Here is a 24,159-nt window from a genome sequence, read left to right on the forward strand (position 1 = left end):
TTAGATTTTAACTTTCAATGAATGATTCTGGGCATTTGCCTCAATAAGTTATAAGAAGACATTTGATCGAAACGGCTACTGAATACTAATAAATTGCTTATATTCCCTCCACCTCCAGCCTCCCTCTCCCTCCCTTGCAGAAACACACGAAAAAAAAAGCACTTCTCCTAACCTTATTTTGTTGCAGAGGTGATCTTCACTCTTTCGTACCATCTGAAAATCGCATCTCTCTCTCTCTAAGCTTCCGAGTGCGAGGTTGTTTCATGGGGTTACCCAATTACCCACCCCATGCCCCCCGAACAGTGTTTCTTTCTTCCTCACCAGCGTGTTTAGAAAGGTAAAATCAGGAAGAAAACATTAAAAGATCAGAATCCTGGCTATAAAACTCTAAAACCCTTCTTTTCCCTCTTCATCGCTTCGCTGCCGGTGTTCGTTACCAACATATTCTCGCCGGGAAAGCCACCATACAAGGATTCTGCATAAAAGGTTCTCTCTCTCTCTCTCTCTCTCTCTCTCTCTCTCTCTCTCCACTGTTGTGTGTGTCGTCTGCTACAAGCCTACCATTTGAACCCACAAGACAAGGACGGAGCTAGTGGTTGTCCACCCTCCTCCTGAAGCCACCACATTCTCCTTCAAGTCCTAGCACCTAGGTTGTCAATCTCTTGCGCACTCCACGGTCATATGCCTAATTAGCTGTCTTATCTTCCCATGCTTCTTCTGCTGCACTCCTAATTTTTCTCGGCGTCCTTAGAATTCGCTCTGCGACATGTGCCTGAATGATCAGAGTTTATTGCTGCTCTAGTTGAAGGAAATCTTTCCATCTGTTCCGTCACTTCTGCTGCATCAAAGCTTGCCTCTGAAAAATTCATGTACTCACTGCTGGTTTTGGGATGATGTCACCTGCTGTGGACACACTTCTCTTGTGTCCATCTCTAGAGTTTAAATTTGGCTTACAACGATCCTGTTACCATATATAATTTTGTATTCCATCTTGGTATTCTGTGAATCGAGTTGTCTAGGTGTTTTAAGTTGCAGAGATCGCATCGATCATTGAACAAGCAAGAGGATTTTCGTTTTAAATAAAATCAACAAGCTTAGTTCTTTTTTTTTTTATATTTCATTTCTTTTTTTGAATTAAGTAATCGTGCGGTGGAGCTATTAACAGCCCGCTTCACTGTTCGAACATGTGAGTAAGTCCCCAATAAATTCTCTGAATTTTCTTTGCCTTTTCGAATCAATAGATTTCAGTACTACAATCATTTGTCTTGCTTTCTATACGTGTTATTTTTAAGTAACTTATTTGGTGATATATGAGGTTAACAGGCTGTTCTCATTAACCAAATATTGTTGCTATTCTTCCTATAAAAAGTCTAAGAGGAATTCGATCAAGTTTTCTTTCCTTGCGAACTCTTAGGATTTCTGATATTTTTGAAGGTCCGGAATGACACCTCATTGCTGAAAGATGGACATTGATAGTGATTCTTGCAAGTTGGATTCGAAAATGGCAGAGGAAGGCTTGCTAATGCAAGTGGATTCTCTGGAACCTTCAAGCAGCAAAGTACCTATTTTATTTTCCTTATCAAACCTTTACTTCTATTTGCTGCATCAATTCATCTTTGTGTGTTGGCCAGAACTTGCTCTAAATGTTCATGATTGCTTTCTTTTCCTTTTATTTGAATTTCAAGGGCAAATCAAAAGATGATCTTACCAAGTCGATGGAGAAACTACAAATTCAGGAATCTTCCTCTGGTCAAGTGGGCACTTCATCAACTAACTTTAAACGAAAACCAGTCATTGTCATTGTTGTTGGAATGGCAGGCACGTCATTTGCATCGCTACTTCTCAATTTCTCTTCTGAATTTGTAATGGGGATTAGATTTGTCAAACATCCATAGCGTTTTCTTTCTAAAATAATTGATGAAGGATTTGGGTTTACCACAGGGAGTGGAAAAACAACTTTTCTTCACCGGTTGGTTTGCCATACACAAGCTTCAAACATTTGTGGATATGTAATTAACCTTGATCCAGCTGTTATGACACTTCCTTTTGGCGCAAATATTGATATAAGAGACACTGTTCAGTACAAGGAAGTAATGAAACAGTTCAATCTTGGTCCTAATGGGGGAATTCTCACATCATTGAACTTGTTCTCTACAAAGTTTGATGAGGTACACGTTTTTAATGTGAAATTTATTTCGTTCTGTAATCTTTGTTTTACTAGGTTGATATAAGACTGATCTACAGTCATCTCAATTATGCCTTACTTTTAGCACTCTTTTAGAGAGGTTATGCATTGAGGCTGTTGAGTATGTCCTTGTTTAGAAGATCTCTTGCATCAAAAATTTATTCCACCACATTATTTGGACAGAAGGAAGATTCTGACAGATGTTTGTACTTTGGAACAGAATCTTTAGATTTTGACAGATGTTTGGAACAAAAGATCCATCTGTATTGGGTCCTAACTCCCAAGTTCCTAACCCCTCTACATCCTAGTATCTGTAAACACCATTGGATTGGGGCGAAGCTAGCTGTTTGAAATTCCTGATACATATTCCTTTTTTTGTTGATTTCAGGTTATATCAGTTATTGAGAAACGAGCAGATCAGCTTGATTATGTTCTTGTAGATACTCCTGGTCAAATTGAGATTTTCACCTGGTCAGCTTCTGGAGCAATAATTGCTGAAGCTTTTGCTTCAACCTTTCCTACAGTAATTACATATGTGGTTGATACCCCTCGTTCAGCAAGCCCAGTCACATTCATGAGTAACATGCTCTACGCATGTAGCATACTCTATAAAACACGGTTGCCTCTGGTTTTGGCCTTTAACAAGACAGACGTTGCCAAACATCAGTTTGCTCTGGAGGTATGCCTTACTCTATAATTTGATATTCTTTATGTGGTTGGATGTCGGCTGTTCTATTGAGCACCAATTATGGCAGCAGAAAATCTTACGCCTATATGTTTATGGATAGTAATTGTTGCCATAATCATTTATCTGCAGTGCAGTCTATTAGAAGGTATTAACTTTCAGTGTTCTTTCAAAGGCAAAACTAATAGTTATGTATGATCCTAGTGACAAGCAACATAAATTGACTTTTTAGCATATTACATGCATAATTTATTTCTACAACCGACCCTTTTAGTGGTACTTATTAACAGATTTTAATGATGTTTGCTAGTTAGTTACTAATTTTTGTGCTTCAGTATGAAACCCATGCTAACAAGTAACAAGTAACAACAAAACATGCATAAGAAAAAGTAGTAAAAAGAAGAAAAATAATGAAAATGGAGAACCAATTCCCGTTGCAATGCAACTTACTTTCATTCTTGAAAACAACTCAAATCTCGGACTAATGTCTTAGGGAATGTATATCTAAGTTTGTAAGTTTGTTTTGTAATACATGATTTTTATTTTTTTTTCTATTTTACTAACCAGATTAAATTTCAAAAATGTTCTGTTGAATGGTTTCTATGGCTAGAGCCAGGGGCAAAGCCAAGTATATTGGTGGGGGGTCCTTGCCCCCCCCTCCCCAAAAAAAACTTTTTGTTAAAACTATTATTTATATTGTTACTACATTTAGGCTGGTAAAAAACGTAATAAAGTGGGTTGTTGCCCCTCCCGCCCCAAAAAAATAAAATAAGATAAAAAAGAAAAATTGAACTAAAATGCAAAGGATCACTCTCCAACACTCCTCCAATTCCCAGAATGCAATGGATCACTCAGGCCATTTTTCCCCAAGCCCTACTTCTACTCCCTAAGTGAAAACTCCTGTCTACAAAAAAAAAAATAATAATAATAATAAATCTAAAATCCAACTAATAAATCTACTACAAGTTCTAATGTAAATAAATCCTCAATGCCTTAAACAGAAATAAAAGAGCAGAATTAAGAAAGGAATGGGATCAACTAGTTAGAAGGGAAGAGATTTATTGGACACAAAGATCAAGAGTGAGATGGTTGAAAGAAGGGGACAATAATTCCAGATTTTTTCATACCTATGCCTCGGGAAGAAGTAGGAAGAATTTTATTTCTAAGTTCAATTTTAATCAGAGAGAAGTAGAGAATCCCGAGGAAATTTTTTAAGCTTTCTTTTCTTTCTTTAAAAACCTTTTTCTCCAAGGATAGTGAAAATCAGTTGACAATATTTAATTGGGATGGCACTACCCTATCAGCTAAAAAGAGGGATTGGTTGGAAAGAAGCTTTGAAGAGGAAGAAGTCAAGAAGACTATTTTCAGCATGGATGGAGATAGGGCTCCAAGGCCGGATGGCTTCCCTGTTCTTTTCTTCCAAAAGTGTTGGGAAATTGTAAAGTTAGATCTCATGGAGTTTTTCAAAGACTTCCATTCATCTGCCATTGTTGACAAGGGCCTTAACTCTACCTTTCTCTGCCTCATCCCTAAGAAAGGGGGAGTTTGGAAGTTAAAGACTTTAGACCTTTAAGTTTGGTTGGGAGCATTTACAAAATTTTGGCGAAGGTTTTGGCCAATAGACTTAAAGAAGTCCTTGAAGATCTGATTTCCCCAAATCGGTTTGTTTTTGTAGAAGGAAGACAAATTGTGGACAACATTCTTATTGCAAATGAGTGTGTGGAAGACAAAAAATCCTCTGGGATCCCGGGGGTCCTTGTGAAACTTGATCTTGAGAAGGCGTATGACAAAGTGGATTGGGACTGCATTCTTGATTGCTTAAGGCTAAGAGGTTTTGGGAGAAATTGGATCAGGTGGATTAAAGGTTGTATTGGCTCTCCTTGGTTTTCAATATTGATAAATGGTGATGCAAAAGGTTATTTCAAGGCTAGCAGGGGTCTAAGACAAGGTTGCCCTCTTTCCCCATTACTTTTCACTTTGGTGATGGATATATTTAATTATCTCCTTGACAAGTCAATTTTTCTCAACTTGGTGAAAGGTTTTGAAGTGGGTAGGGATAAACTTCACATCTCTCACTTACAGTTTGCTGATGACATAATCCTGTTCTTGGATGCCTCCATAACCAACATCACAAACACTAAAATGGTAATCAAATGTTTCGAGATTCTCACTGGTCTAAGAGTTAATTTCTGCAAAAGTAGTATTGTGGTTATCAACTCAGTGGAAGTGGAACTTCTAGAAAATTGCAAATCTTTATTGGGGTGCAAAGTGGAGAATCTCCCCATTACCTACCTTGGGATGCCTCTGGGAGGGAATCCAAAATCCTTCAACTTTTGGAGTCCTGTGATGGAGAAATGCGAGAAGAAACTATCGACTTGGAAAAAGTGTTATCTCTCCAAAGGGGGTAGGCTTACTCTCTTAAAGGCCTCCTTATCAAATTTGTTGGTCTACTTTCTCTCTGTTTTCCAAATTCCGACTAAAGTCAGAAATCAGATTGAGAAGCTTCAAAGGAATTTTCTTTGGGAAGGTGGTGGAGACAAGAGAAACCATTTAGTTAGTTGGAAACAAGTATGCAGACCAAAAGAAGAAGGCGGGTTGGGTATTGGACAGCTTAAAGAGAAAAATTCTTCTCTCCTAGGCAAATGGCTTTGGAGATTTCCAAAAGAACCTAATGCTCTTTGGACTGCTGTCATCTCAAGTAAATATGGACAAAATACAAACGGGTGGGATTGCAATCTCCATTTGAACAGGATAAAGGCCACCAACCCTTGGAAAGGTATATGTTCCATTCATACTTCTTTCTTTCCTTTCATAAGGTATAAAGTGGGAAATGGGTCTAGAATTAAATTCTGGAAAGATCCTTGGTGGGGGGAATCTACCCTGGAAGCCTCTTTCCCTAGGCTGTTTAACGTCATCCTTGACCAAGAAGCCTCTATTTCTGCTTGCCTCCCAAACCAGTCTGCCGAGAATTCTTTAAACCTCCACCTCAGAAGGACCCTAAGGGACTCAGAGATTTCTGATTTAATAGCCTTAATCCAAACCCTCAAAGATGCCTATATTGTGAAGATATATCTTGACGTACATTATTAGAGTAGTCCTTGTTGTACAGTATCATAGTTCTTATTATTTTATTTGTTCTTTTTATCTTTCAGCCCTGTAAGGGCATTCTTGTAACTGTACATTCTTTTTATCTTTTTAATATAAAAAGAGGCTCTTTGGGGTGGGGGTCGACTATTCTTGACACCCCTAGATCTGTTTTCTTCTAGATCTGAATTCAGTTCACATGGTATCAAAACAGGTTTCTCTTTGATCTTCCTTCTCTCTGATCCATATTGCATTCGTGATCTATTGAAAACCTACATCTTTGCCGAGTGGTCCTGGTAATCTATCCAGGAACTCCTCTTTTGTTTTCTGCGCACCCAGAGAGAGATTTTATTGGATCTCTCTCGTTTGACCTCTGTTTGCAACAAGAATTGAAAGGAGTTGTCGCCCAACCCTTCTCAACATATTCTGAAATTTTTACGGAGATCCATGAAGTTTTGAGAGAGATCTGGACTCTTCTTCATGGCTGATGCGTCCAGACTTTCCTTTTCTAGACTGTGTGTTCAGCCTCTCTTCGTTTTGGATCTTGAACAATCTCTGGTGAAAGTAAGGGGTTTCTATTTCAGTTTTTTGACTCTCTTGGATTGATTACAGCCTATTTCTCTTGTCTTTGGATCTAAGTTTTGCCTCAGATTAATTTCTTTAAACTTCAGCCGAACCCTATTTGTGTTATTTTCTTGCTGAAATGGCTTCAGATAGAGGTGATATCATCCCTATAAAGATGAATGGACAGAACTATGGGATGTGGAAGTTTCACTTCGACTTTTATGTTGAGGGAAAGGGTTATGAAGGATATTTGAATGGAATGGTCACCAAACCAGCTGAGATTGAGGCCAAAGCTTTACAACAATGGAAGTTGGACAATGGTAAACTTGTTTCTTGGATTCTGAGTTCTATTGACTATCATATATCTGTTCGTACGAGGAGAATGAAAACAACACATGAGATGTATATGTATCTAAAAAAGGTTTATCAACAGTCCAACGTATCTAAGCAATATCAGATAGAATCGGAAATATTCTCTTACAGTCAAGGAGATAGGAGGATACAAGAGTATTATTCTGGTTTTCTTGATTTATGGGCTGAATATGAGATTATTCACATTGAACCCTCGGATCCAGTGGAGTGTGTAAAATATTTTTAGAAGCACTTTGAGAAGAGAAAGGTGATTCAGTTCTTGATGAGACTCAGACCTGAATATGAGATAATCAGGTCCAACATTCTGAGTAGGGGAACACTTCCAGATATGGATTCTGTTTTAGGGGGACTTCTGAGCAAAAAGACTAGACTTCTCACTGCAACCGGGTTTGATGGGAAGGTGGCTGAAGTTGGGGCTGAAACAACCTTTGTTGCTCATGGGGGTAAGAAGCCAACCTCCAAGGACCTCTCCAAAACCCAGTGCTATAAGTGTAAGGGTTTTGGACATATAGCATCTCACTGTAAGAAGAAGAATGTGTGTACCTATTGCAAGCAACATGGTCACATCATTCCAGACTGTCCAGTCCGACTAGCTAAGGGCTCTCAGAAAAAGACTCGGCACCGGGCCTATCAGGCAACAAATGGACCAGCAATAGACACTGTATCTACCAAGGGTGAGTCCTCAATGAAAGGTGAATCAACAAGTGTCATGGATGAAGAAAGGGTTCGGCAACTGGTATCTTTTGCTATTTCCTCTGCTTTCTCTACTATTGGCTTGTCTGGTAAGTTCTCTGCATATTGTTTTTCCCCTTCACGTGCTTGGATTATAGACTCAGGTGCCACCAACCATATGACAGGAGCCTACCTCAACCACCTAATCCCTTCCACTAAAACTCACCATAAACATATTATTATTGCTAATGGTGAAAAGTTAAACATCATTGGTAGTAATGATCTGTCCCTTCAACTGTCACCAACCAGGTCCTTTCCTCTCTCCAAAACCCTCTTAGTACCCAACCTTACTACTAATCTGATTTCTGTTGGTCAACTTGTTGATGAAAGAAATGTCCTCACTTTTTTCTCATGATGGTTGCTTGATACAGGACCGGTACACTAGGAAGGTGAAAGGGAAAGGGCGTAGGTTGGGCCGTCTGTTTGCGTTGGAGTTCGAGAAGTCTCAACCAGGGGCATCCTCAGCTTTACTTAGTTCTTCTTTGTCTGATTCTATGTTGAGTTATAGAAATAATATATGGGATTTATGGCATAAACAATTGGGTCATCCATATTCCCAAAAATTAAAATTTTTGTTTGACTCTGGTTTGATTAAGAATAAAATTCCCTCTGTTGATACTTTTGATATTTCTTGCACTATGTGTTGTTTGAGTAAGTCATGTTTTACCATTTCTTCATAAATCTAAACATGCCACTAAACCTTTTTGAGAATACATAGTGATGTTTGGTTTGCTTCTATCACTTCATGATTGGGGTACAGATTGTACCAGATATACTTGGATTTATTTTCTGCGACACAAATCGGAAGTCTTTTGTGCATTTAAATTGTTTCATACTATGGTGCAAAATCGATTCAAGTGTAGTGTGACTATCCTCCGCTCAGATTCAAGGAGAGAATATAGAGATGGAGATTTCTTGGCATATTTGAGAAGTCATGGAATTCAGTCTCAGCGCAGCTGCCCAGAAACTCCACAACAGAATGGTGTAGCTGAACGGAAGAACGGACACATTCTCAGTGTTGTGCGGACATTACTATAGGAGTCTCATACTCCAACTTCATTTTGGGTAGAAGCAACCAATACAGCCGTGTATTTGATCAATTTTCTTCCATCCTCTGTTCTAGGCAACACCTCTCCCTTCCAAAAACTTTTTGGTTATCCCCCAGATTTCTTTAGCCTTCATGTCTTGTTTTGTTCATCTTCCTGTTCGTGAACGATCTAAAATAATTGTTCAGTCTGTTATGTGTGCCTTTGTGGGATATAGTCCTGACCACAAAGGATTTTTGTGTTATGATCCTACTATTCGTCGTATTCGGATTTCTCGGAATGTTGTGTTTCTTGAACATATCTCCTTCTTTGTTGGGGTTGCTAGATTGTCTGCTCTTTCCATCTTTGTTTTGTTGGACTTTGATTCAAATGACACTACCACTTCCTCAATCGAGAGAGATCTTCTTGTCTTCACCCGTAAGCGGCTATGTGTCCCGACTCCTGCGCCTACAACCCCCCTTCCACCCGATCTAGAGCATTCATCTTAGATATCTTCTGTAAGTGATACCTTGACCCAAGATCCTCCTATTTCTGATAGTAGTTCAGTTATTCCACTTCGTCATTCTACCCATATCTCTCGACCTCCTGACCGCTATGGTTTTCCTTCAAACCATAGTTCCTTTTATGTTGTACTTTCTTTCACAGATATCCCTAGATTTTATCAGCAAGCCATTAAAAGTTCTTAGTGGAAAGAAGCTATGGATGTCAAAATTCAAGCCCTCCATGAGAATGACACTTGGGATCTTGTGCCAGCTCCTCCAGATGCTTCTATTGTTGGAAGCCGTTGGGTCTATACGATCAAACTAAAATCAGATGGCTCTCTTGATCGATATAAGGCCCGACTAGTTGCCTAAGGATACAGTCAGGAATATGGGATTGATTATGAAGAAACATTTGCCCCGGTCGCTATGATCACCACAGTTCGGACTCTTATAGCCATTTCTGTTGTTCATTCCTGGACTATTTACCAATTAGATGTGAAGAATGTGTTCCTTCATGGCGAATTAAAGGAGACAGCCTACATGAGACCTCTACCTGGATATTGCAGTGATCCTTCACATGTCTGTCAACCGAAGAAGTCCTTATATGGCTTGAAGCAAGCACCTAGGGCTTGGTTTGAGCGCTTCTGGGATGTTGTTGTTGCAGCTGGGTATAATCAGAGTTCCTCTGGTTACTCCCTCTTTGTTAAAAGAAGACCCCAGGGTATCACTATCCTTCTATTATATGTTGGTGACATGCTCCTAATGGGGGATGACCATGACAGCATTCGTGAGCCGAAGTCCTTACTTCATAACTCATTTCACATGAAGAACCTAGGTCCTCTCACTTCTTGGGTTTGGAGGTTCATCGTAGCAATTGAGGGTATTTTATTTGTCAACAAAAATACGCCTCTGATCTCGTCAAACTTGCTGGAGTCAATGATGAGAGACATTTTGATACCCCCCCTAGAGTTGAATGTCAAGCTATCTAAATCCGAAGGCCTCATCCTTCCTGATGCCACCTTGTACCGTCAGCTTGTTGGATCTTTGATCTATCTTACTATGACCAGGCCTTATATTTCACATGTTGTTCAGGTTGTTAGTCAATTTGTCTCTGCCCCAAGACAACCTCATATGACTGCAGTTCGCCGCATCATCCGTTATGTTCGAGACACTACCTCTCAGGGACTGTTTTTCTCTTCCTCATCACCCATACAGTTGAGGGTTTATGCTGATGCTGATTGGGCTGGTTGCCGTGACACTCGTCGATCCACTACTGGGTGGTCCGTCTTCATGGGTGACTCACTCGTCTCCTGGAAGTGCAAGAAACAACAAACTGTCTCCAAGTCTTCCACAGAAGCCGATTATAGAGCTATGTCTTCTGCATGTAGCGAGATTGTTTGGTTGCAGTCACTTTTCATTGATCTAGGGATTTCTCTTCCTACTACTATCCCTCTATATGCTGAAAACACCAGTGCTATCAAGATTGCATCTAATCTAGTCTTTCATGAGAGGACTAAACATATCGAGGTGGATTGTCACTTTATTAGAGACCTCCTTGTTGCATGCTCTATATCTCTTCCTCATGTTGCCTCTCACATGCAAATTGCCGACATCTTCACCAAGGCCATGACTAAGAGTCGACATCTCATTCTTATGGGCAAACTGATGCTGATGTCTACGCATCAGTTTGAGGGGGAGTGTGAAGATATATCTTGATGTACATTATTAGAGTAGTCCTTGTTGTGCAATATCATAGTTATTATTTTATTTGTTCTTTTTATCTTTCAGCCCTGTAAGGGCATTCTTGTAACTGTACATTCTTTTTATCTCTTTTACATAAAAATAGGCTCTTTGGGGTGGGGGTCGACTATTCTTGACACCTCTAGATCTGTTTTCTTCTAGATCTGAATTCAGTTCACATATATATCCCTCTCTCATTCTGACACCCGAATATGGACCCTCCACCCAAATGGCGAATTCTCTTCTAAGTCTATGTTCAGGGCTTTGATTGCTGAAGATCAGCATCCCTCTTTGGTGCAGCCACATCTCCTCAAGAATTTGCTTCTTTGTATGGGAAGCCTGTCTCCAAAAAGTTAATACTTGTGATCTCCTACAGAAAAAACTTTTGGGAAGACGCTCCATTTCTCCTCATGTTTGTATTTTATGTCTCAGTGAGGGTGAATCAGCAGATCATATTCTTCTTCATTGCAGCTTCACTCAAAGGATATGGTCCCACTTCTTGAATATGGCAGGGTACAGCTGGTTTTTTCCAAAACACATCACGGACAACTTGAATCAATGGCAAGGAATAAGGCTTAGCAGAAGGGGTAAAGTCTTTTGGCAATCAGTGCCTCATGCAGTAATGTGGGGCGTTTGGGAAGAAATAAACATCCGTATCTTTGACAATAAAAGCAGAACCTTGGAGGAGTTGATCTCAGATATTACCTATCGTTGCATCATTTGGGCGGTGAATTCAGCTCTGTTTAAAGGACTTTCAGTCAATGATATTACTAGAGATAATCACCCCTTTTTGTTTCTGCCTCATCCCTAGCAAACTCCCTTGAGGCATCCTGTTTCCATCAGTGATGGTGTGATAACCCTTAATTTTGACAGTTGTGCCTTAGGCAATCCGGGCTATGCAGGTATTGGTGGTACAGTAAGGGGCGAAAGGGGCAATATCTGCTGGACTTTTAGTGGTCTAATCGGTTGGGCCGACTCCACAAAGGTTGAAGTGATGGCTGCTCTCACCGGAATTAGGATAATAAAGAATTTGGGAATTCAGAATTTGATCATTGCAGGTGATTCAGCAAATATGATAAAATGGTTAAGAGACAAAAAAGGGGGCCCTTGGAGACTGTATCACTATCTGACTGAAGCTTGGGATTCTTTGGATGGTTTGAATGTTAACTTAGTTTGGATTCCTAGGGAACACAATCATACTGCAAATGGCCTAGCTAAATTTGGTGTGTATTTGGAGCATTTGTATAGCGACAAGCTTCCTCCTTTGTAACTTGTAGGGGTTCCCCCCTACTTTGTATATCTCCTCTTGTCCCCCCCCCTCTTTTTTTCTTAATAAGTTCTGGTTAAATTTTCTCAAAAAAAAAGTAAATAAATCTGTGCTAGCTCTCTCTCTCTCTCTCTCAAGCAATCCCATATAGTAGCTATTCTTCTTCATCACCTGAAAAGGAAGAGAACTGGCAATAATGAGTACAACCCTCAGTAAGTAACATTTCATCTCCCTAGTTGGACCAAACATGCAAAAAAATAATAATGATACTAATAACAATAAATAATTCATAAAATCTTCATAATATTCAAAGATGAGTTTTAAACAACTTAATCCATCTTAGAGAACAAATGCTTACATACTAAAAAAAAATCAAACTTTCTAACAGTTTAACCATAAGAACAAGTTGAAAGGAACACATGTCATGGACTAATGTCGATATATTCAAATTCAAATCAGAGTCACATAGCAATTTCACACGAGTAGACTACAACCACGTTCACCCCAATTATAAGGGACCACATATATGCTTGGTGGTGAGGGCCCAAATTCAAAATGGATTAGTCCAAGATGCCCCCATATTCATCCCCAATGGCAGGGTCCAAAGCGTAGTCATATATTAAACTATGACCACTTTAACCCCAGTAACAAGGGACCACATATATGCCCTGTGATGAGGGCCCAAATTCAAAATGGACTAGTCCAAGATGCCATCATATTCATCCCCAATGGCAATGTCCAAGGCGTAGTCATATATTAAACTACGACCACTTTAACCCCAATGATAAGGGACCACATATATGCCCTGTGGTGAGGGCCCAAATTCAAAATGGACTAGTCCAAGATGCCATTGTATTCCTCCCCAATGAGAGGGCCCAGAGTGTAGTCCTATATTATTAGAATATAACAGATACATCAATATCCACACATGAATCTCACAAAGGAATTTATCATAAGAATAACATAGCTAAATAAATAATAACAACTTCAAAAAAAGTCATTGTTTCTTTTTAAGGAATAACAATGCATCCAATATCGGTGATTCACAATTATCAACAAAAAAAAATCGTCTAGATTCCGAATTCATATTATTCACATGCTTGGATCCCAATTCAAATAAACAAAAACAAATACATGTATGTATATATATATATATATATATACATAACCAAGAATTTATTTGTTAATTTAATTGATAGTTGACAAAAAGAAAGAAAAGAAAAGAAAAACATATATAACTGAAAGATGAAAAGCCACTTACTCAACACATCGAGTCCAAAGTACCAATATAAGTGAGTCATGGTATATCCCAAAAGCCTATAAATAAATGAGTAATTGTTACAACTAATTTCAAAATTTATATTGATAAAACTATGAAGTAAAACTTCCAACTTATTTTATCAGTCCACTTAAACCTCCAGTAGTTTACTAGATTAGGTTCTAAGACTCCCAGATTTCTAATTTTTTTTGTTTAAGTGTTTATAGTAGGACTAAATCTTGACACCTGTAACATACACTCCAGCCACCTAAAACGAGAATTTATTCTTCGAACATATCATTCCCACAATATATTACAGTTTAGAATCAACTTCCGTTCAGAAACACCACAAAAAACGATTGATTTATGCTAATTTGGGTTGTCAACTAACATTCCCAGAATTTCCAGATTGATTGTATTCATGAACCCAACTTTTAAGACTCATAACTTCCGGCTTAAAGGTCCGTTTCACAATTGTGATATAATGTCATGAAGGTCTCATAACCCGCTACAATTTAAACCTTACTCCTGGCCAAAGAGATCACCGGGCAGCCCCTTTCTAGTGGCCTAAATTCGGCTGGTCGCTAACAGTTTCTCAGATTCCCAGATTTAACAGATTTAGGATACCAACTTTAAAAATTAATAACTTTTAGTACAAAAATCCAAATGAGTAGTTCTAGGTACCGTTTCGAATATCTCATCAAGAACTACAACATAGAACCAAAATCTAGTCAAAAACATTGCCGGAATGCCAGTTTCTGGCTGCCTAAAGTCGGTTAACATCCCCTCTGTTTCAATCCGAAATTTAACCTAGCTTTCCTTCCACAAATTCAAAATGGGTTTCTAATGTCAAGAAGTCTCTATTAAAACTATTTTTCTTATCGGAGGTTGGCCAGAAAATGATCATCCAGCAAAAATCCTAATTTTAAGTTAAATACACAAGAAAACAAAAAACGAAAATCCAAGGGAGAAAAAGACTTACCTAAAGAGTGGTATGGTGCCAAAAATCATTGAGATAAAACCTCTCCTCGATTCTCCAATGGTGGATTGTCTTCACCTTCTCTTAGGTCTGAAAAGAGAAAAGAGGAAATAGTTCTTGCAGCTAAAGAAATTAGGTTTTCTTTTGTAAACATGTTTTTCCTTTTTGCTAAGTAGGCCCCTTCTCAAAAGAATTTTCAAACAGGCCCTCCTCCTACAACACCCATTCTCCCACTATTAACCTTAGTGTTTTTTTTTTCTTGGGTATTATACTTATAAGCAGTTATCATTATTTCCAGACAGTATATATGTGAAATATTGAAAGTTATAACCAGTAGTTGAAGGAGAGCAAGTAACACAAGGGTGCACCCCCCCTTTTACAATGCACTGAAAGGCACATTAGAATAGAAAAATGGCATGTGGAGCCCAAGAAACGTTCCTTGACTTTCTAGTGTGTTCTTTAACACTGGTGAAGGTGAGGTATGCACTCTGGCTTTTCTTGCTAGCCATTCCTCATTTTTCTATTCTGTGAATAGTGTATCATAATTATTCTTTATGATCTGGTTCCTCAGGGCATGGCTATTGGCTAAGGAAGTGCCTGAACTTTTTGATTTTACATGGTTCTAGTAACTTATATAATGAAAAAATATACACCTTACAAATTTACAATGGCATTAGGAATTAAGTAAGAGTTTAGTTGCCACACCATCATGATTTGGAGGGGATAGTATGAAAGAAAAATGAATTTGTGAGGATATGAAAGAAAAATGAATTTGTGAGGATAATTGGAGAAATGGATGAATATGTTTTCTGGAATGGACAATGACTTCCTAATTAATTGTACAAAAATGATACCAACTCTTGCTTTTAGGAAAGAGACATTGTTTATATGGTTGGAGTTGACAAGGTTACTTGAGTAGATGTTCAAGGTTGCTATCAGCCTTGAACCCTAATAGATTTCAAGTTCGAAAAAGGAGAAAAAAGTATAGAGGAGAGAGGAGAAAGAGTAGAGAGAGAACAGTAGAACACAAGAATTGAAAGGAAGGACAGAATCTGAATGTTCTACCGCCGCCACTTCTATTTAGTATTTGTAGGTTATGCTAGTTACATGAAAGGACAAATCTGCCCTTGGTATTTACAGAACACATAAAACAATATAAAACTGAAATATAAATAACACCTGGAATAACAGATTGACCATCAGCTAACCCTAGGATGACTAGGGCACATTCTACCCTACGGATAGAGTGGGACCACAGCTGTGGGGCCCACATCAGTGTTCTCTACACTCCCCCTCAAGTTGGGAATAAATGTTTATCATTCCCAACTTGGATAGATCCGCCTCTAGCCTCTTTCTTGATACGGCTTTAGTGAGGATATCTGCTAGTTGCATACTGGATGTGATGTAAGGGAGGCATACTTCTTGAGATGAGACCCTCTCTCGTACAAAATGTTGGTCAACTTCAATGTGTTTGGTTCTGTCATGCTGCACTGGATTATGTGCTATATTAATAGCTGCTTGATTATCACAATACAGCATCAGGAGCTTCTCATACTCAATACCCAACTCCTCAAGTAAAAATCTCAGCCATAGGATTTCAGCCACTCCATTAGCCATTGACCTGTATTCTGCTTCAGCACTAGATCAGGAGACAATACTTTGTTTCTTACTTCTCCAAGAGACAAGATTACCTCCCACAAGAGCACAATATCCTGAGGTAGACCTTCTGTTATCAACACTCCCAGCCCAATCGACATCTGTATAGACCTCCACCTTCATGTGGTTATTGTTCTTGAACAGTATACCCCTACCCGGGCATCTCTTCAAGTATGCTAATATCCTTTCTGCCGCAAGAAGATGTGTAGTTCTAGGAAAATAAATGTACTGGCTGACAACACTAACAACATAAGTAATATCTGGCCGAGTGAGGCAGAGATATAGGAGCTTTCCTACCAATCGTTGGAACATAACCTTGTCTTCAAGAGGCTCCCCACTCTCTGCACTAATCCTGTGGTTCTGTAATGGGTGTATCAGCAGGCTTGACACCTAACTTTCCAGTTTCTGCCAACAGATCTAGGACATATTTCCTTTGAGAGATAAAGATCCCCTGTTTGGATTTAGCAACCTCAATACCCAAAAAATACCGAAGTACACCAAGGTCTTTCACCTCAAATTCTTGATGGAGCTGTTTAAGGGACTCAACCTCATGGCTATCATTCCCCGTCACCACAATATCATCAACATATACTGCAAGTAGTGTTAAGGAGGACTCTACCCTCTTGATGAATAGAGTATGATCTGACTGGGCCTGTACGTAACCGAACTTCACAAGGGCTAGTCTGAATCTATCGAACCAAGCCCTAGGTGACTGCTTCAAACCATACAAAGCCTTGTTGAGTCGGCAGACCTTCTTACCTGTTTCTGCATCATAGAATCCAGGAGGCAAACTCATGTAAACCTCTTCCTGCAGGTCTTCATTCAGAAAAGCATTTTTCATGTCCATTTGGTATAAAGGCCAAGTGTGACTTGCTGCAAGGGATAATAGGACTCGAATGGTGGTCATCTTGGCTACCGGGGCAAAGGTCTCCAAGTAATCTATACCATAAGTCTGGGTGAACCCTTTTGCAACTAACCGAGCTTTATACCTCTCAATGGATCCATCTGCATTGTGCTTCACGGTAAATACCCATCTGTAGCCAACTAGTTTCTTCCCTTTGGGCAGATCAACTAGCTCCCAGGTGTTATTTTCCAACAGGGCATCCATCTCAACCTGCATTGCATCTTTCCATTCCGGGACGGATAGGGCTTCTTGCACTGTTCTTGGAATAGGGACATTGGCAACAAAACTAAGGTAGGACCTGTAGGTAGGAGATAGGCGACCATAGGATAAAAACTGGGAAATACAGTGGGCTGTAGATGTGGTACAATGTCGTTTCCCTTTACGGATGGAAATCGGAAGGTCAAGGTCATCTGCAGGAGGTGAAATGGCAATAATAGAGGAAGTCTTTGTGGGCCCTGGGACTGTAATACCTGGACTTGGAGCTGCAGATGAGATTGGAGCTGGCTTGGACTGCTGATGACCGGGATCAACCTGCCTGCATCGCCTATGATAGACCCTCAACTCCTGATCCCTCTGACCACCCTCACCATTGTAGCTCTCATCGCCCAATGGAATAGGTAAAGGAACTGCCCCACTCTCACTGCTCTCCCCCTGAAGAAAATGACTCAAACCCCCACTCTCACTGCTCTCCCCCTGAAGAAAATGACTCAATTTCCCACTCTCACTGCTCTCCCCCTGAAGAAAATGACTCAAACCCCCACTCTCACTACTCTCCCCCTGAGGAGAAACCCGAGGATAATAGGGTGTCTCCTCAAAGAAAGTGACATCCATGGAGACAAACTTCCTCCCTGAGACAGGATCATAGCAGCAATAACCCTTTTGAGTTTGTGCATAACCAAGGAAAATGCATTTGGAGGCCTTGGGTTCGAACTTGGAGTGATGGGGTTCGAGAAGCTGAACAAAGCAGGTACAACCGAATGTTTTAAGGGGAATAGAAAACAACTCCTCACTTAGGTATAGAGGGGAAAAAGGAGATCTCATATCAAGGACTCGGGAAGGAACCCGATTAATAAGATATACCGCCATGAGGATAGCATCACCCCAAAAGCGATTAGGGACATTGGAGGTAAACATAAGACTTCTAACCACCTCCAAGATGTGCCTATTCTTCCTTTCTGCAACTCCATTCTGCTGAGGTGTATGAGGGCAAGAGCTCTGGTGTATAACCCCATGATTAAGAAGGTAAGATGCCAATGGTTTAGCAAAGTATTCCTTTGCGTTATCGGATCTAAGAACTTTGATCTTGGCATCAAATTGGGTTAGGATCATTTGGTGAAAGTTTTGGGTCAGGGTAGGAACCTCATCTCGTGAACGCATGAGATAAACCCAAGAAAAACGGGTATGGTCATCAACAAATAACAAGAAATATCTGTACCCACCCATGGAAGGGATGTGATAGGGCCCCCAAACATCAGTATGCACAATATCAAAAGAATTATTACTCCTTTTATTACTCAATAAATAAGACTTTCTACAATGTTTAGCAAACTCACAACTTTCACACTGCAACTGAGACAACTCAATAGACTCAAATAAAGCAGGAAACAGACTCTTTAGAGATCGAAAGGACAAATGACCCAATCGGTTATGCTTGGCATAACCGAACTCACACTCTGAGAAACAAAAGACATCTTCTCTACTGACTCTTCCTGACGAGACCTCTCCCCGAGCAGATAGATCCCATTCGTCTCACGGCCAGTCCCAATCACCTTCTTCATCTCCAAGTCCTGAAAAACACATTGGTAAGGGAAGAAGGTTACTGAGCAGTTCATATGCTTGGTAATACTACTGACTGAAAGAAGATTAGTATCAAACTTAGGAACGTGCAAAACAGATGACAAGGAGATAGTATTTGATAACTTGATGTCACCCTTCCCAGAAATAGGGACCAGGGAGCCATCAGCAATAGATACTTTATCCCTACTCGAAGACAAATGGTAAGTGGTAAACAGTGAAGGCAAGCTAGTCATGTGGTCGGATGCACCTGAATCTATTACCCAACAAGGTTCAGTAGTACTTGGAGCTGAGGCATGGTAGGCTGAAGTTCGAGTACCTGAATGTGCGAAGGTAGATGTGGCAGGAGCTGATGGTGACTGCGGTGGCTGAGCTGAACTTCCAACTTCCTTTTCTAACTGTATTAGGGCAGCCCGAACTGTAGCTAAGGTCTCTAAAGGTGTTCCTCTTGTGCCAGATGAGGATGCTGAATCAGTGTTCACGGCCACATGAGCATTGCCCTTCTTGCTTCTCAACTTTGCCGGAACCAAGTGAGGATGCAGTTTCCAACATGTTTCTTTTGTATGTTTGGGTTTCTTACAATGTTCACATATCACATATTTTTTGTCTTCCTTCCTCCTGTCCTTCTCTGAATCACCCCCTGATTTGGGTTTGACAGCTACAAAGGCTGGTGTGAGAGGCTGAGGTTGCATCATAACTTTCCTTCTGGTCTCTTCACTATGTACTAAGGAGTATGCCTGAGAGGGAGTCACACTGTCTCTAGTCAAAATTTGTTGCCGCACAATATCATACTCTGAATTTAGGCCCGCCAAAAACTCAAACACCCGGTTTGTCTCGACCTTCTTTCTATATATCTGTGCATCTTTGGGACTCCCCCACTCAAGAGTCTCTAAGTGATCAATCTCACGCCACAGAGACTGCAAGGTAGAGAAGTATACTGAAATCGGTTTCTCTCCTTGTTTAAGGTTTTTCACTTCACATTTCAATTCATATACTCTGGCAACATTAAGGGGTTGGGAATAAGTTTCTTTCATAACATCCCATATCTCCTTAGCTGTCTTTGCCCACAAGTAATTTCGACTAATATGAGGCTGCATAGAATTACACAGCCATGTCATAACCAAGTAGTTTTCTTGGATCCACTTGGTATACGTAGGGTCTCCCTTGGGGGGTTCTTTCACATCTCCCAAGAGGTACCCTAATTTACCTCTTCCCCCAATAGCCATCACGGCTGATTGGGCCCATTCCAAATAGTTTGATCCATCAAACCTTACGGTTGTAATCTGACCACCTGTCTCAGAAACACTACCATAACTGTTGTTCCCAAAACTGCCTTCTGCCTGATTTTTAAACTCCATCTCAGTCAAGTCTCAAAAACAGCACTTGGACTACCAATCACAATCAAAACAGTGTAGGACCAATAAGAAAAAAATTGTTCGCTGTCTTCCAAGGTTACCCGAACCCTAGTCTTCTTTGATTCTTCCTTATCACCAACACTCTGCAACCGTGACAAGTCTTCAACAGCTGCTAAACCCTCTGGCAATCTCCAAGAATCAGTCCACGAACTCCACTTTCTCAGCTTCCAGCCCTAGGGGATTCTCATGTGGTCGGCTGGACTAGACTCACATGAGAAACCCTAACCTTGCTCTGATACCAAGTAGATGTTCAAAACTGCCATCAGCCTTGAACCCTAATAGATTTCAGGTTCGAAAAAGGAGAAAAAGGTATAGAGGAGAGAGGAGAAAGAGTAGAGAGAGAGCAGTAGAACACAAGAATTGAAAGGAATGACAGAATCTGAATGTTCTGTCGCCGCCACTTCTATTTAGTATTTATAGGTTATGCTAGTTACATGAAAGGACAAATCTGCCCTTGGTATTTACATAACATATAAAACAATATAAAACTGAAATATAAATAACACCTGGAATAGCAGATTGACCATCAGCTAACCGTAGGATAACTAGGGCACATTCTACCCTATGGACAAGTGGGACCACAGCTGTGGGGCCCACATCAGTGTTCTCTACAATACTGAAGATCATGCTATTGCTCACAACAACTCAAAGAGGAAAAGTGGGTGCTTCACCTTCTGTTTTAGGGGAAAAAATTCCACCAGCCTTGCTCATCATACATGTCTGAATGACATTGAATTTCTGTTGTAGATTCAGCAGGTTTTTATACCAGGACAATTGGTTGGTTTATTGGAAATGTAATCTGGTACTTTCAATATCCTTTGATTAGAAATTTATTGAGAATCTAGTTGGAGTAGGAGAAAATACCATATGTGAGACCAGCCCAGTGGAAAATAATGACCGAAACCAATACTTTAGAAGGCTGGCGAGGCGTACACTTGGAGGCGCCCTCAAAACACCCTGAGGTGCATGATGGTGTTGATGCTGGCATAGGAGGCATTTTAAGGGATAAGAAGGGTAACATCTGCTGGACTTTCAGTGGTCCAATTGGATCGGCTGACTCTACAATCGCCCAAGTGATGGCTACTCTCACAGGAATCAGAATAGAAAAAAACCTGGGAATTCAGAACTTAAATCATTGCAGGTGACTCAGAAAATACTATAAAATGGTTAAGGGACAAGGAGGGGGACCTTGGAGATTGATCCACTACTCTGCAGAGGCTAGGGATTCCCTGGACTGCTTAAACGCAAGACTAACTTGGACTCCTAGAAACTAATCAATGTTTTAAAATGCTGAGGCGAGATGCGAGGCATTCAACTACCTAGAGGTGTGAGGCGTAGTTCAGAACATAAGAGGCGTAAGCCTCCTTAAGAGGAGGGGGGGATGAGGAGGAAGTAGGAGGAAGTTTAATAAAAATATTTTTTATTAAGAAAAATGAAGGTGCACTTTTTGCTCCATTAAAAGTACTCAACAACATAGTTGTCAAGGCGATGCCTAGGTGATGCCTAGGCGACAAGGCACCCTTGGAGTCTTGCCTCGCCCAGTCGCCTAGCAGTACCAATAAGTAAGGGAAAAACTTAAAGTTTTGTCTAATCAACACATTCTTCTTCTTCCACCTTTTCTTTTCTTCTTTTCCCATAACAAAAACAGGGGTACAGTCCCCATATTTATTGAATATTCTTTTCTTTCTTATTTTTCTTCTCATAAATATGTTTATTTTCTAGACATAAACATGAAGTTTATAATTTTCTTATGAAAATTATGGATAGTTATCAAGGAAAGATGGTTATGGAACCTAGGGAACTACCCAGGATATGTATTTTTCACTTAAAAAAATCCACCGCCTAGGTGACTGAGCTCCAAGGCACCCCCCTGTCGCCTAGCCTCACCTTTGGTGCCTTGAAAATTATGCTCAACAATTAAGAGAATACAAGGGGAACAATTCTAGGCATAGTTCAGCTTCGGTCAGGGCAATGCCCCTTCGGACAGCCTTTACAGCCTTGCATTGGGAATATCTCCGTACTTATGTCCTTTATTTCATGGGGAGATATTCCCGATGCAAGGTTGCAAGAGGCTGTTCGCAGGGTGTGAGCACGGGCATGCCCTGACCAAAGCCGATCTCTTCTAGGCAATGGTGTTCAGTGACTGTAGAAACTTTATAACAGAACCAACAACTAAAAGAAGATAGTGAAAAATAAGAAAAGAAATAAGTGTAGGGGATGATTCATCAGTAGAGAAAAACAATAGAAATAGCAATTCTGAAAATAATAAAAGAGATAGTAAAGTAATATTCAACCCAAAAAAGAACAGAGTACCTGCTAGAAACTAGAGATGGATCAGAATGAGCTCAAAACCATTAAATGTCTTTAGGAGACAGCACCTAGAAATGGAATGAGTATCTTCATAAAGTTCAGAGTCAGGACTAAACAAGTTAGTAGAAAAAACTCTTCATCATTCAGTCTTCCAAATGAACTAGAAAAATTAGAGTATTTCTACAAAAAAAAAAAAGTTCTTTTAGGATCTACAAAATATTTGATTTTCCAAACTTATTGAATAAACTAACAATATTTGCAACAAAAACCTACTGAAGATATCTTGAAGATATACCCATTACAAGCTCTGGTAACATGAGCTATAATTTCCACCAAGTAGAAGTTGAAAAAAACAATGTTTAGGTTGGAGTTGGGTAATGCTTCAGAAAAAAAAAAAAAGTACCTTGATGATAATAATGGAATTACATGGGATCCTCTAAATGGATGAAGTTTCTTTGTCAGACACATGCTGAATTCCAACATTCCATGGATTCTTGAGGGCACACTTCTATATATGATTCCCCTCTCTCTTTTCTTGTTTGACACGAATGAGCTTCTAATTTGTATAAATGAATTCCATATTTTCCCACCACATGTTTTTAAATAGTAAAGATTTTTAATTTTACTTGTGCAGCCGTCTATAGGTATATAAGGATAGAACTGACAAGGTACAGAAATTTCTAAGTAATAAAAACCATTTTTAGACATATCCTGGGGGTCCATTTTTTTTCCAATCATGCTAAGTCAAAACTGTTGTACATGCTTTGAGTCCCAACTTCCATGTCTCTATGATTGCAGCACTGGTAACATTACTTGTTTGTATTTAGTAGTGCCTTTTGATTTCTTATGCAGTAGAATTCTCATTTCTTGCTTTCACTTTATCATTATCACATTCTTTTTTTTTTTTTGAATTTATTTGGTTGTGGAAGCAGTGGATGGAAGATTTTGAGGCATTCCATGCTGCCTTAGAGTCTGACAATTCCTACACATCAACTCTAACAAGGAGCCTTTCACTTGTACTCGACGAATTCTATAAGAATCTCCACTCCGTTGGAGTTTCTGCAGTTTCAGGTGCTGGAATGGAAGAATTCTTTAAGGTCATTGAATCAAGTGCCAACGAGTTCATGGAAACTTACAAGTACTACTTGCTGCAAGACATCTTCATTTTGTTTTCTCCTTACTCTAGAAAAAAAGAAGAATAGATAACTTAATTTTATAATTATTATTTTTAGCTGAGGGTGGGGTATGTTTCATGAATATATGCTTCTGTTCCTGTGTTTTCAGGGCTGATCTTGACAAGAGATGGGCAGAGAAACAGCGGTTGGAGGAAGAGCGTCGCCAAGAAAACATGGATAAACTAAGGAGGGATATGGAGAAGTCCCATGGCCAAAGAATGGTACTGAGTACGGGTTTGAAGGACAAGGATGCTAGCATTAAATCAATGATGGATGAAGATGGGGAAGAAGAGGAAGAAGATGAAGATGATTATGAAAGGTTCACAGAGGAAGTGGAAGATGAGATGGACGAAGGTGAAGACGAAGAGGTTGCCAGGTTTTCCTTTTAACCATCTTATTTCCTTGACATGATTTCTCCGAAGAGCTCCTGTACACAAGGAACTTTCCAAATAGTAGTTTATGCTTCAAAGAGTCAGAATCATGTGATCTGGCCCCGTATAGTTGGATTGGA

General features: G+C 39.8%; 1 protein-coding gene across 3 annotated transcripts; it reads left to right on the forward strand.

Annotated features, from left to right (window-relative positions):
• Positions 1-73: 73 nt before the first annotated feature.
• Positions 74-24,159, forward strand: LOC104598735 (GPN-loop GTPase QQT2-like). Of its 3 annotated transcripts, none has more exons than XM_088901596.1 (7): positions 74-486; positions 1,435-1,558; positions 1,686-1,822; positions 1,946-2,168; positions 2,574-2,864; positions 23,406-23,611; positions 23,758-24,159. In XM_088901596.1, the coding sequence occupies exons 2-7, from the start codon at positions 1,463-1,465 to the stop codon at positions 24,035-24,037; spliced, it is 1,233 nt and encodes a 410-aa protein (XP_088757722.1). In that variant the 5' UTR covers positions 74-486; positions 1,435-1,462; the 3' UTR covers positions 24,038-24,159. The 3 variants fall into 3 exon arrangements, with proteins under 3 accessions (XP_088757722.1, XP_088757723.1, XP_088757724.1); XM_088901597.1 differs by having other exon boundaries at positions 74-337; XM_088901598.1 differs by lacking the exon at positions 74-486 and adding an exon at positions 497-1,186.

This window comes from Nelumbo nucifera, chromosome 3, assembly GCF_055504915.1.
Source record: "Nelumbo nucifera cultivar China Antique chromosome 3, China Antique-T2T, whole genome shotgun sequence".
NCBI lineage: Eukaryota > Viridiplantae > Streptophyta > Magnoliopsida > Proteales > Nelumbonaceae > Nelumbo > Nelumbo nucifera.